The 14,933-nt window shown below is 33.7% G+C and overlaps 1 protein-coding gene across 1 annotated transcript; it reads right to left on the reverse strand.

Moving 5' to 3' along the window:
- Positions 1-1,251: 1,251 nt before the first annotated feature.
- Positions 1,252-14,453, reverse strand: slc13a1 (solute carrier family 13 member 1). Its single transcript, XM_088922933.1, has 15 exons — positions 14,351-14,453; positions 12,244-12,372; positions 10,815-10,951; positions 9,308-9,495; positions 8,944-8,983; positions 8,783-8,846; positions 7,002-7,156; positions 6,169-6,288; positions 5,710-5,808; positions 5,501-5,602; positions 5,024-5,118; positions 4,252-4,358; positions 3,506-3,667; positions 2,805-2,942; positions 1,252-2,702 (listed from the first exon to the last, which is right to left on the reverse strand). The coding sequence occupies exons 1-15, from the start codon at positions 14,447-14,449 to the stop codon at positions 2,568-2,570; spliced, it is 1,770 nt and encodes a 589-aa protein (XP_088779059.1). The 5' UTR covers positions 14,450-14,453; the 3' UTR covers positions 1,252-2,567.
- Between the last annotated feature and the right edge of the window lie 480 nt (positions 14,454-14,933).

Here is a 14,933-nt window from a genome sequence, read left to right on the forward strand (position 1 = left end):
CTTAGCTTTTTGAACCTCCTCTGGGATCCTAGGAATAATAGTGATTTAGCCTTAGATTCATCCTCTCAGCTGTTGGGAGAACACTTACTGCTATCTTGGCAAGTGATGTCCCACTCATCCAGGTGCCCATCAGACCTGGTTGAGCTGGCCAGCCCTGGTCCTCAATCAATACACTTCATCCCCATTCAACCTGGGAAACAAAATGCCCCACAGCTCACCCATCCAGCACTTGTGGCACCCCTCAGTACAGACTAAGTGGTATTTTCTCAGTACTCAACTAGTTCACTGTCTTCCATAGGTTTGTAAGTCAGCCCAATCCATTGGAGGAGAACTCCCCTCTGGAGACACCGGAGAATAGACACAGAATGAAACCCTTTTCCTCTCAACTGGTCTTATATAATCTTTATTAGTTCTCCTAATTAACAGGCAGCTGTCTTGGCCCAAGGCCACAACACTACATCACAAGCCTTTTGTTCTTAAGTTCTATACCATAAATATTGTATGAATAGGCATAAATATAAATACAAAATCTTAGTCAGCTTAAGAATTCAGTCTCAGTTGAATTTTCAAGTACAGATATAGCTTTAGTGATATGTTAGGATTTGGTAGTTATTATTTTGTTTTTGTGAAAGCTTGCACAGTACTAGTACTACAGGATGTATCTGTCTAAAGTAAACATCTAAAGTTTATCTACAGTATGTATTCAATAAAATTTATGAAAAACATCTAAAAGGCGAAAGTACCAGCTCAAGACGTTACAGAAACTCCCATTTCAAGGACAGGGGTTGCAGTGAAAGAAATGCAAAATAATATTTTTTTTTATTTGTGATACCAAAAACAAAATAAAAATGTACACTGGTCATAGGAAAAAATACCTATATAAATACAGGAACTAAAACAGCAAATCTTTTTATACAGAAAGATTCATTTTGTTTTTGATTTAATTAACTTTTGCCAGAAACCCTTTTCCTTAACCCTTTAGTCATGCTACTTCATTAATATGGAATAAGTAAACAGCTCATATATATGTATAGACATATACAGTATCACATTCTTGCTAAATTTATAAGGAGTGGCATTTTAGAAATATACTGTATTTCCAAATATTGTACAATAATTGCTTTACCAACAAATGAACAACTGCATGCCAATTACATAAACAAAAGGACAGTGTTTTGAATTTTAGAAAGTTGTAGAGATAAACAAAACATTGATATGCCTTTTGGTTACTGAAAATATATTTTCTTAATTATTATCTATTTGAAATGTGACATTAATTGACTAACATCACAAGAGGAAAGTCTGTTGCTAAATATGCAATAGAAATTATGATGAAAAAATGTTTTACAAATTTGACATTGAATTCTGAACCAATCAAAGCAAAATGTTATTATAGATGATAATCCCCTTTATACATGTTTTCTTCTTTTTGTTTCTATGTCTTATAACATACACTACATAACACTTAAAACTGTTTTACAGCAGTACAGCTCATACTAAAACACCAGTTTCAGGCATTAATACAAGTAATAATATAAAGTTCAAATTTTATTTTTATAAGGTCAACAAATTTGAATTCCCTGTCCTATAAAAACAAAACTAAGAAAAAAGTGCATACGTTGTATTTACAGATTACTTTGATGAAGTGTTTCTTAACCACAATCTTAAATGGTGATTTTATCCAAATTTCTGGAAATATTGAGTATCTTCTTGTCTTTTCTTATCAGGCTCTGCATTATGCCAAAATCCAACCACCAGCAATCAACGCATTTGTATCTGCTCTGTTCTGCATATGATGTTTTATCATAGTTGCGAAGTCTCTGTGTGAAGGTCATTCATTTCAAGGTAGCAGGTCTCTGTAGGTGTCTATAACATATGCTACTTTCAACTACAGTATGTAGATATGTTAAACTATACCTCTTTAGCTAAAACATGTACTGTGTTAGCTATTTATAAATATTATAAGGTGCTATTTTACACTTCCTATATATGTTACGCCACGGCCCCGGAGGACTTGTCGTTCTACCTCGCATTCCAGCATTCCAATTTGGAAATTGGCTTCCTGACCCTGGTTTGTCTCCCGGCTATGTCTCCTGGTTTCGGTTTTGGCATTCTACTGTTTGTTCAGGTTTTGACTCTCAGCTTCCACATAGTTTACAGCTCCATTTCTATTTTTGGTACTTCTGTTCCTACGGCTTACTGACCTCAGCTTGACCACTCAACAACGTCTCTGGATTTCGTTTAAAATTCTGCATAGGGTCCACACTATTTCTTATAAAACTAATCCCTAACAATATACAACTGATCTACAACACATCTGTAAAACAATTAGGTCTCCAGATATTAATGGTTCATGATATTAGGTTTTTGTAGGCCTGGTATTATTTTAAATGCAGAAACACCGATGAAGATTTCCTTCTATATGCTCTTTCACGAAAATATATATCATACCTCCAAACTCTATTCTAACAGAGAATGCTGGGTGCATATTGGTTTCGTGGAGACAAGGCTAGAGATTATGAAGCTGGAGTGTAAAATTATTTCTTATGAATTATTGTGATAATGGGTCATGAACCTGTTATGTTTGAAGAGGGAGCCCATGTGGGGTACTGGCTCAAGTTGAACATTGGGTCTCCCCATGTTGTGATGGCCAATATAACAACAAGAATTCCAATAATGTTAACTCCCAGTCCAGCCTTTACCTAAAAACATATAAAAATATAGATGTTAGGAAATAGCAAAAGCAGTTGCACATAATAATTACTTATGTTTTACTCTACAAGCTTATTTAAAGATGTTCTTACCATATCCATTACTTTCAAGTGACCATAGGCAAATACTATAGCATTAGGTGGATTTGCCACTGGCAGAAGGAATGCAAAAGAAGTACTTAATGTTGTGGGTATTAGAATATACAGAGGGTTTATATTGATGGCTTCAGCCTGTGAATGGCAAAGAGACAAATATTTAACCAGTTTTGCAAGATAATATGGTTTTAACATAAATGATGAAAAATAAATAGAATATATCCTAAATGGATATTTTACACAACATGAGTAATGAGTAAAATTCAGTAATTTTACCATAACTCACTGACATCACAGGTTTTACAAGGGCTAGGACAGATTAAATCTTACAAATCACCAGTGCTTGACAGTATTTGTCTCATTGTACGTGAGGAAATGAGAGATGTTGTTCAAGTAATTTGAACCAGAATGTTTCAAATGTCACTATGGATGGGAGGTATACCAACAAATTGAGCTGGACGTTTGCAGGAGCAGGAAACTATAAAGGCTTTAAACAGGAAACTGCCTTATGTCTGTTATTGGTACAGGTATTAAACGAACAAGTAGAGATTTAATCCTTTTCTGAAAAGTAGAAAGAAAAGTCTTTAACTAACAACACCTTCCTTTATTTTTCAAGTTCACACCACTTGATTTTTGGTGTAATTCTTATCTTTTGCATGGAAGCTATCAATTTGCATAGAAAAAAATGCCATACTTACCAATGGAGAAAGAATAGGCAGGAATATTGTAATCGTGGCAGGGTTGCTGGCTACTTCAGTTACAGTGGTTACAATTAAACAAGATAATACAATTGTTGCCAAAACAGGAAGAGATGCCAGTGGTGTTAGCTGGTTACCAACCCACATAGATAATCCTGAAACCTGCAATTTGTAAAAATTAACATTATAATTTTTATTACCTTTTATCATTGAAGCAGGTGAAGATTATTTCACTTTTCTCTGTGTTTCAATACCAGGTTTCCATATTATCTTTAAGAAAAACTATGAATCCACTTTCAATATTTTAAATAATGCGAATGTACATATGGATGGCACAGTGGTGCAGTGGTTAGCAATTTCTGGGGTGACATCTGTGTGGAATTTGTATGTTCCTCCCATGTTCACATGAGTTTTCTCCAGTTTCCCCCCTCAGTGCAAAAACATACTGGTAGGTTAATAGGCTCCTGGGTGAACAGGCCCTGGAGTGACTGTATACATGTTTGTCTGTATGTGACCTGCGATGGGCTGGCATCCAGTCCATTGTGTATCCTGCCTTATACTGTACCTATTGCTTGCCAGAATAGGCTCTGGCTCCCCTGCAGTCCTGTATTAGATGAAGTGGTTAGAAAATGGATGGATGCCTGAATGTACAGTACTGAACTCTTGATTTCAGTATTATTCATGAATTTATGTGAAAATAACATGTTTTTAATACAACAGTATAACTAGTTAAGGCTGTTAATTACCTTGGTGCCTTCAGCCAGGGCAAAACCACCACCGACCAGAAGACAAATTTCCCACGGCATGCAAGACTGGAATTCTTTCCATGTAATTAGTGTTGAGTAAGAAATGTCTGTAAAATGAGGCCATTGTACATTATTGAAAAGGCCTTTGAACAGATCATAAAAATAATTACACAAAAATATACAGTATAGCAAATTGGAAATGGGTTTAATATTACTAAACGGTAACAGTAATTAACATTGCTTAGTCATCAAGAAGCGCAGTTGTAGTGCAAATACTTTTGTCTCCTTGTTAAAACTGCATACTTGTGAAAACAAGTCAGGTAGCACATATTGGCAGTGGAATTACTGCAATAAAGATACTAAGTATCTGCCAAGAAATCTTGTGACACAGTCATTGCACATTCCTTATGGTGTATAGACCCTGGATTGATCTAAATTTCCAAAATATGATTGTGTTCTATAGTTGTTTACAATATCTGTTGCAATGCATCAACTCTCTCCACAAGTCTTTCATAAGCTCTAATTCTACCAGTGTTTTTAAAACATGAGTACAATATTCAATCTTCTAAAACTAAGTTGTATTTTTGGCCATATTGGCAATATATTATATTCTTTAATATAAAACTCTGAAAAATAAGATAATCAGATCAAATCAAAATATTACAAGTATTATAATTCTGGTAATATTATAGTATTATAAACATTATAAGAAACCCTTATGTAAGGGGCTTTATAACATAGTAATATTGAGTTTTTATCAACAGATACTTACCAGATGAATGTTTTGTTGGCCTGTTTGCTGGTATGATGAAAAACAGGAGTCCAAGGATTAATGCTGCAGTAGCATCTGTAGCATATCCTTTGTATCTGTACAGGAAAAGGGTACTTTTTATGAATGTTTGTAAGAATTGTAGTAGCAATAATAAAAAGAAGAAGAAAAATTAGAAACATTTAAGCAATATAAGGAAATTGAAACATTCATTGTAATTATATTTTCTTTGTTCAATTGAAATCTGTGAAAAATCAATTACATATTTTTGATGTGGAGCAATATCCAGCTACTTTTAATTTAATTAAAAGATATATATCCCTTTTTTATATCCCTCAATATTTGAACAATTTCTGCATTATTCCTTACAAATAGAATGTGTTTTGTTTAGCTTTATATGGGTGTAAATGTTGACAAATGCTCAATTTCAGTATTTGTCTCAACACAGACATTTGTCAATTTTTATTTTAAAATTCTTACTGTGGGAAAAGAGATGACCAGCCAGGTATAAATCCAGGATCTCTTGTAAACCAAAGTAGAGCCATTAAGATGAATATGACCAAGGTAACAATCTCTTGATAGCTGCAAACCCAGAATGAACCAGTCAATTAAAAGTCCAATTTTCCTTTACAACACACACAGCAAAAAAGAAATAAAATACATCCTGCAACAGCTTTATTATTTCTTACCTTAGAGGCCCAAGATTTTTGTATTCATCTGCTATGATCTTAGCAAAGGCTTTTTCTCTTTCTGATTTCTCCTTTTTGCAGTGAAATAATGCCTTGAAGCTACGGTTTTCAAACGAAAAGAGCTGGTGTTAGTAAAGAAAATGTGTTTCTCTTCAGTTCATTTTCATCTCTTTAAGAGTAGCTTGAAATGCGTAATCACAATGCAATTCATAGTGAAATATTAAACAGTGGCAGTAGCAATAATAACAATCAAAGTTGTCATAGATTTACCTATTTAATGACTCACATCAATGAACCAAATCTTAGGCTTTTGCTTCTTTCAAACCACAACATAGGCCTGTGATATTTTTCTTTTATTCCCTCCTAAACAATAAAACAGCAGCCCTCATCCAATTATGTTGCCATGACCTCTTTCACTGCTCAGCCACAGAATAAAAAGAGTTACAAGTCTGAACTTACTCTGAGCCAAGGAAAACCCAGTGCAACCAGAACCATGATAAAACGAGAATGAGAAGAGTAATGGGGAAGCAGAAAATGAACCAATTTCCAAAGTTGATACACTGGCAGTCTGGGTAAAAACTAGGAAAGAAAAGAAACATCATGAAGTACACTGACCTCCCACTTCCATACCTATTTTAATCAGGATTTACTTAATTGATCAAAAGATGTATGTAAAGTGTAAACCTGTTTTTTTGCAAAAATAAATGATTTCTTATTAACAACACTAATAAAATAGCACACACATACTGTACATACTGTATGCCCATAACAGATAACCATTATTGATTCAGATCTTATTGCCTTTAGCCAAAGATATTCTTTCAGCAAGGTGTTGCAAGTTGGGCTTGTCTAAAATTATCAAGGTATTTATGTCTAGAATGCATTAAAGTTCATTGTTTAAAGATTGGTATGGATGTGCCATGTTTCACTTCAGAGATATGCCATTCAAACATTTAAATTGACTTTTTAGGCAAACCCTAGTCTAAAAAGAAAGTCCATGATCTTATCAGAATAAGTACAAACTTTAGAAAATGTACATCCTCATAGACACAATAGAGATTTGTTTTAAAATTATAGGAGAAATTTAAAGATTCATATACCTGTAGGTACACTATAGGCAGCAAGTGTTGCCTAAAGCATCTGACTACAGTACTTCACTTGATTCAGAATAAAGAATTTGTAAATAAATTTACAGTTTACAAAAGCAGAATAATAAGCATTGATGTCAATTATGACCTATGATAAACCTGTACTTCCTAATAAATTGGACAAGTTATAACAGAGAAACATACTTGTTGAATTGTTCAGCAAAAATCAGGTTAGTAGAAGTTCCTGTGATTGTGGTCAATCCCCCAATTGTGGATGCATAGGCAATACAGAGTGACAAGCCTTTGCACATCATATGGTCCTTGTGGCTCCGGTATTTTCCTCTTGTAGGAATTTCAACCTGAATAATACAATTCAATTCATGGAATGGTTATTTATGGGTTATTTGTTGAAATTATGTTACAAATCATCATTTCAATACCTCGTTGCTGACAAAAATCAAAGAAATTATCTTAGCTTTTAAAAAAAAATCTTATATTTCACTCGTAATTTTTCCAGTGTTTTCAAATTCAAATATTTAAAAATAATTTTAAAATGTGGGTTCAGTAGTATCTAAGGATCTGTCTGTGCCTTTTAAATCTTTTGTTTCCCTTAAGTTAAACAATATGAAATCTTACTACCTCAGAGAAGGGACAAGGACTGTAGCAGTCTAGGTAAACTATTTTCGCAAGTGTGCTTACCAGTCTATTGTCTCACAGGAAATAAAAACTTACACAGATTATTAAATAAATGAATCATTATTTAGGACGTTGTTTAATTTAAAGTGAATAGAACAAAATAGTCATCATATGCATAGGTAAAACATAAGAAAGATGGAAAGGGGTGGGCTGGGGTCCACTAGCAAATCTGCATCAAGTCTGTGGTTTAACAATCTGCTGTATGAATATTTATACAACAGTATGCTTCCCAGATTGTGAGTGATCACACATTGCAAGTACCTGACAGCTACGTATGTAATTTACCACCCAGAGTTCTTTAGGTCACACAAATAGAATATATTAGTAAATATAAGGCCACTGTCAGGGGTAACAATGTCCTCTGAAGGGGAGAAGATCTAATAGCATAAGAGTGCCATAACCAGAATTGGAAAGGGTCAGGTACTTTATTACTGTGGATCAAATGGTCCCCTGGGAAGCACATATTTGAAAGATTGAAACTATGATCTATGTGTTCCATTTTCCTTCCTCATCAGCAAAGTCCAGCAGCTTTGCATTATGTTGAGAGAGATAATTGCAGGTAAGAACATGCATCATATCCAGAAATGTGGGGAAAATTACTGTATATCTCTATCAAGCATTGAAAGAACGAGATATGTAAAATCTTGTTTCTAATACATAATTGCTTTCTTTTAGAAATGTAGCTTACTTAAATGAATAGTACATTGAGCAATTTTATTAAATTAACTAAGCAGGGTACACAGTTTAATTCATATCTGTATTTGGCTCTGCTTGCATACTCACACTTGTCAAATCAATGGTTCTCTGGTAAAAAAAAAACTGGGCATGTACTGTAAGTCACATTTTACTGAAATAATTTAAAGCCACCTTAGAGAGGTATTCCCTTTTCTGTTACTTTTGTTTTCAGATGTGGAAATATATAATTGCATAAAAGAAGACATTTCTAAATCCAGTCATTATGAAGATGATTTAGGTGAAGTTGGCGAACGAAGAATAAAAAAATCAGAATGGGACAACAATACTCAGTGATAGATAATTTAATAAATACAGTAATCATTTCAAAGAAGATACCATTTGTGGCTCTTTAATGAAAGAACAAACCTCTGTTTTCAAGTATGCTATTGACTCTTATCCACTATACTCCATTGGCAGGAAACAGATTATCTTACTTTTGTGTACTTACACCAATGAGGAAGGGTATGGATTACGTTTTCCTTTTCATATGGCTAACATATGCCCTGAAGTGTAATATTAGCTAATTGTGGTAATTGTGGCCAATCCTTACTTACGTCAGTCTGTGGAGGTGCATTCATCGGCTCTTTGCACACAACAGCCTTCAGTCCAGCTCCATTACTAAAAGAAAAGATAGAAATTAAAATCAATTCAATGTTTAGCCAGGATCAGTTTCTGTAATCTTAAAAATATGATCTAAGATATGCATATGGGTTACCTTATTATTTCATTGTTATTGTCCACTTTTTCGTCATCCTCTGTGAAAATAAGTTTCACCACAAAATTATGATACATAATGCAAAATCCATATTCTTAATATTCATATTCTTAAAAAAAATATTTCAGGTATCAGTCTTTACGCTGACCTGCTTAATGTGAACATGTTTAACCTCCAGCATCCCTCTCTTGTTAATGGTTATCTGACCAGCAGGTAGAGTGTTTTACTATAATACTAATTTAAAATCTGTAATCTATACAAAGACAAAGGAAGGTTATGGAGACAATTTAATCTCAAGATTTTAAGATCTAAAGCTCATGCTTGGTTATTGGACACATTTAATGATTTTTTTAAGAGATGGTACCATCGAGCTGTAACCCTCCGTTTGTTGTTCCACTCATTCTTCTCATCTGCATAGCATGAGCCTCAGCTTCGGCATTTAAAATCTGTTGAATAACAGCTTCAACAATTGGCATCACCATGGCAGCGGTGGTTGTGTTACTGAGCCACATGGAAAGGAACGCAGAACTGACCATGAAGCCAAGCATGAGCCTGAAAATAAACAGCATCGTTATTTTAGGTTTATATAATTCATTGTGTCATTAAGAGAATATGAATAGTTATTAGTTATAAACACCTCTCTAGAAATGGTTATATTCACATACTGGAAAACATCCCAGTTGTTACAGGTTCCCTGAAAATTGTTTTTTGGGAGTCATTACACAATGTTCAGCCCCTGTAAAACTGGGAAATGAGATTAAAATAGGAACTTTTTATTATTTATGTAGTTTTATTGTCGTTTGTTATGAGGTTGGTTTCTGTTAATAGGATCCATTATGTTGCTGCATTAGTTTAAATTGTTACATTATACAATAGAACCTGATACTAAACGGGTGCCCTTTTGACAAAGTAGAAATGCATTCTTCTGTTTAATTAATCTGTTTGAAGTTTTGATATTTTATTATTCTGTGAAATGTGAAGAATGTGCCATGATATTAAGACTTATATCATGCATTTCATTAATTTATAACACATTGTAAGTGATTTCAAAATTCATTAAAAAAACATTTGATAACATTTTTGTCTCAGAAGCAGTGATAATGAGGATTGCTGTGTTGCTAAAACAACCCCCCATCTCATAATTGACAGCATTTTGTTTCTAGATGTTCAAAACCCCCCATAATGTATATAATATTAAATTGCTCTTAACCTAGAAGTAAAATAAGTATTTTATGCTAAATTAAACACATCCCACAAGCTCTTTGACATGTTCTAATATGGGAATGCCTGTGTGCATATAAAGGCATGTATTCATGACAAATATGTAAATGTGATTTTGATTTTTTTTTCTTACTGCCATGCATATATCACCAGTATCAGCTAGTTTTCTTTTATGTATTCTTTGAAAAACTAAGGCCAGGACCACATGAAAACTAAAGGACACCTAATAGTTACAAATTTCAATCACAGTATTTGATAACAGCTATCTTCCCTGTGGAAGACTGCCATCACGTTTCAGGTTTGGAATTTACATTTTATTGGTGGGTCAAGGTTTAGATTGAATTCATGTGTTTTGAATCTATGAATGTAAAACACAAAATTATATCAGTTGTGTATTTGTAGATAATGGACCTTTTCACGTCATTATAAGGATTTTTTTAAAATTAAAGGGTAACTTAAGAAAAATGTATATCAATTGGATAATTTGCTGCCAGTTTTGTTAGAAACTTAAGGTAACAAGGATCAAAGGGCTGGTGACAGCAAGTTATTGATATAATCCTTACTGAGGATAAACAATGCAAACAACAGGATAAGGGCAATTGAACCAACAATTCCTTCTTAAGTAATGTTGTCAAAACTATTGCATTTACCATCCAGGATTGACTCCCACCAGTATAACTAACTTCAAAGCAATTCTCTTGTGCAGGTTCCACTTTTCAATAGATGTAGCTAGACAAATGACCCCAATCAACAAAAGGTGGAAGTCTTTGAAATAGGCTGAAGCAACCTGAAAAACAGCAATGTACAGCAGTAATGTAAAATGTTTTATTACAAAGATAAGTTGCTGTCATCATTTTGGATGTTTATATATGCAAGTCAAAACATCAAATGAAAGCTCTGTATAACTGAAAAAATAGGACACCAAGCAGTAAACCAGTATTCCTATTTTTGTAAAGCATTGTACATACAGAGGAACAACAATACGTTCCTGATGATCACTGTTTTCCATATCGAAACTGCCCCTGTCATGGTGAAATTCTGTAAACGGTGCGATAATATTAAAATGTAAGAGTAAAATCAGATAGGAAAATGTAATGCAGCCACTGGGACCAATGTCATTTGCAGAAATGTCTGCAGAAAACAGTTTCCAGGATACCCAATAGGATATTGACTTGTTTTATACATAAAATAGAAAATAAATAATAAGTAAGCAAATAAATATTTGTGATACATGGATCAGTCTACACCAAAAGTGTCCCATTTTGTCTGAAGCACTTATCAATAAAAAACAATAACATACCTGTAGTATGTTACCTTTAGGAAATGAATTATAGACATAATGGTAATTTTTTTATTATAGAATTTGAATGGAATTTTTCAAAGTATTTCATATTATAAAGTATTTATAGTACGTATTGTGTTAAAATGCTTTAGCTCTCTAAATATGCCACAACTCATTTACTATAATGGATGTTTCTGTCTGTCTCTATACCAGATTACATGGATCTATTTTGTCACAATCAAAGAATTCTAAACTTCACACAGTAATACTTTTAATATTCAGGATAAAAAAATAATTAAATACCACCACCCAGCCTTGGGTTACATCAACCTTCTAAATAGTGAGAGATTTCCTCTGGAAAGTAAGGCTATCAGCAGATAACCAATTCAATTTATCTGTGTTGAATTTATCTGTTTTTTTACATTGGTTTTTGTGACTTAAAACAAAACTGACTGATCTGTTACAGACGTATTCATTTATAAGAAAATCATTTGGAAGGAAAATTATGTCTTGTCATGACATTTCACAATCACCTGCTGTGCAGTAAAAGGTGTTTAGATTTTCTTTCATGGGCTTTACCAGAAAATATGTGTAAGGTCTAGAACATAGCACTTGGAACTAGAATCTAGAACTTGTCAATGAATACTCTTAACACATCCCCAGCTATGTCTATGTTCTTCCCTTATTCCAGCTCAGTGGATCCCAGAGAAAGAAGAATGGTAATAAGTCTTGACAACCTTAGGGTTTGCTTTGGTATTCATAGTTAAAGGAGAAACCAAAACAAAGTGTTTGCTTACCTCGGATGATTTTAAAATGCCAAACAAAGGAAAGAATAGGGCAGGAATGAGGGATGTCACTGCTAGCGGCATTGCTTCTGTTAGCCAGTAAATGGCAATGACAAACATGGTAAACGCACATTCTGCTACCTGGAAATATAGCCAAAAAAAAAACAAATGTATAAATAATCATTAGAATAATTCATTACATTTATTTAGTACTTACGTCCCGAAGGATCTGAAAGCACTAGTATATACTATATACTATAGGAAGGAATCCACTTCCTCCACCAATTGGCTTCACCAATTGCATTAAGGGGGAACTTTATGTAGGTCAATTGTACGAGACAAAATAAATTATAGCTAGAACAGGAAGGTTAACACCCTGACTCTAATAAACACATTAATCACCATAAGCGTCACAACCGTAATTTGATGCATAAGTATCCATATTTGGTGGAAACACCTTTGGCAGCAATCACAAAAGTAATTTTTTGGGGGGAAAGGGCTGTTGACACAGGGTTGGTGCAATTTCTGCTCATTCTTCTTGGCAGATTTGCTTAGTCTCTCTCAAGTTGGTTGGTGATCACTTATGGACAGCAGTTTTCAAGTATTTCTATAGTTTTTTCAAAAGAATTCAAGTCCTGCTGAAAGGTGAGTTTTTGTCACAGTTTTAGCTCAAGCACTCCCAAGACTTGCCAGTACTGGTGCCCATCTATGTTCCAATCAGTCAAGCCAGACTGGGAGTGATTATGCTGACATAGTGATGACATAGTCTGATAATCAATTATCAGGTTAGAAACTGTTAGCTCTGATCACTCCAGAAATGTGTAACAGTGCACTGATGAGATCTTGTCTCCAACATACTCTACTGATCACAAAAAGGGAGCATTCTCTTGAAAAACTAGGAGCATTGGCTCCTTTATGCATTTTTTCTTTCTTGACTTGCAGCAGGCTTGACATTCAAAAGGTTAAATCACCTCATCACTGTGCTCAATCAAATGTGTCACTAATGAGGTGATTTAGAGTTTATGCAACAGTCACTCAACTGTATCAAGGTTAGTCATGAATGATCAGTTAATTGAAATTATGCCAAAAACATTTAATCAATACCCAAAATCTACTGTACTGCATATACTTTATTTTTCTGAAAACATACATGCATAATTAGTAATGATATGTTTCTTTTTATACCTCGGTTCATGTTTTTAGTTTGGTTAAGTGGAGTCCTCTCATTTAATTTCTTTCCTACTCAAAGTTAATCAATATCTGTTTAACACAACAGTAGGGAATGCCAATTTATTTTAGTTGTGAAATCCCCAGTTCTTATCAAATCTTTTAAGTCTGTAATGTTCTAGAGTCAAATGAGCATGATAAGTATTTTTATTTGTTCCAAGCTGCTGAACTGCAAATTAATGTTTCCTCACAGATAGTATTGTTGCTGTTTAGGGTAATCTCCATATCTAAACAAAAGACACTGAATTGACTTAGCTCCAAAACAAAATATAATAACCCTCCCCCGCCAAAAAAAAAACCCTGTTCTTCTTCAACAGTAATATTGCTGTTAACATGTGTAGAGAAAATGAGGATTATTTTAATAGAATAAGGCTATATACTGTATGCAGTATATAAAAGAAAATATGAAGCAAAACTGGGCTGGAAAATGAAGGAAGCTGTAAATCTATTCTGGTTTAACTAGTGCAGGCACCTCCCAATAGAAGATGCTGGCCACAATATATGTATGTATTTAAGGCACTGGCAAATTGTCAATAAGATCAAGGAGTTATTTAGATTAATTTATATTACATGCAATACCAAAACAATGAAAATACATTCATACAAGATTCCATTTTATATCCTTTCACTGTAAGCACTGGAGCCTATTGAGGAGATGATTTGTAAGAAGAATATTCACTTCCAGTGAAAGACTAAATATATTAGATGTAATTCACCATTCGTAATTTGTCCTTATACATTTCTGCAGACCCTGTTTAATTGCTTTGTTAAAATCATATCCACATGGATATACATTTGGCTATATACATAAAGAAATCAATTAACTTTATACATTAATTTGTGCTGTATGTACAGCATACTACAGCACAACATTAAATTGTCATTTCCTTACTTTTGTCTTGATGAGCAATGGAAGAGGTAGAAGCAGCAGAGGTGTGAGAATAATTATGAAGACCTTGTGAAAAGCCCAGAGTTTGGTAAGGAACCCCATCTCTCTTGTCCAGCCAGCTACACGCCTTTGCAGACACTTAACTATATTAAATAGTCTATCCTGATTAATTTTTCTCTAAACAGTCACCTTTACCCATTAACAAAAATCAGATATCTTACTAGTTAACAATAAAACTTTATTGTTTTAGAGTCTTCAGAACTGCACATGCTCAGCAGATGCAAGCCCTTTAGATTATTACAACACAATCTTACAGTTTCCAAGAACTGCTGTGAAAAAGAAAAGTTGCATGTTATTCTTCCATAATGCTACATAATATGTATATATAAATATATATATTCTGAATCCATATCAAAAGCTTCTTTTTAATCATTTTAAACAGACCAATCCTGAACATTAAAAAAATAAAGAAAAAAAAATTTCAGTTAGTCTCATAGATGTGATAATGCATTGTCTTAATTTAATTTCTTTTGTTAGCCACTTACTGAAAGTTGACTCATGTAAGGAACATTTTACTCTATAGTTC

The sequence above is a fragment of the Atractosteus spatula genome, chromosome 8, assembly GCF_055471065.1.
Source record: "Atractosteus spatula isolate fAtrSpa1 chromosome 8, fAtrSpa1.hap1, whole genome shotgun sequence".
In the NCBI taxonomy this organism is placed as follows: Eukaryota; Metazoa; Chordata; class Actinopteri; order Semionotiformes; family Lepisosteidae; genus Atractosteus; species Atractosteus spatula.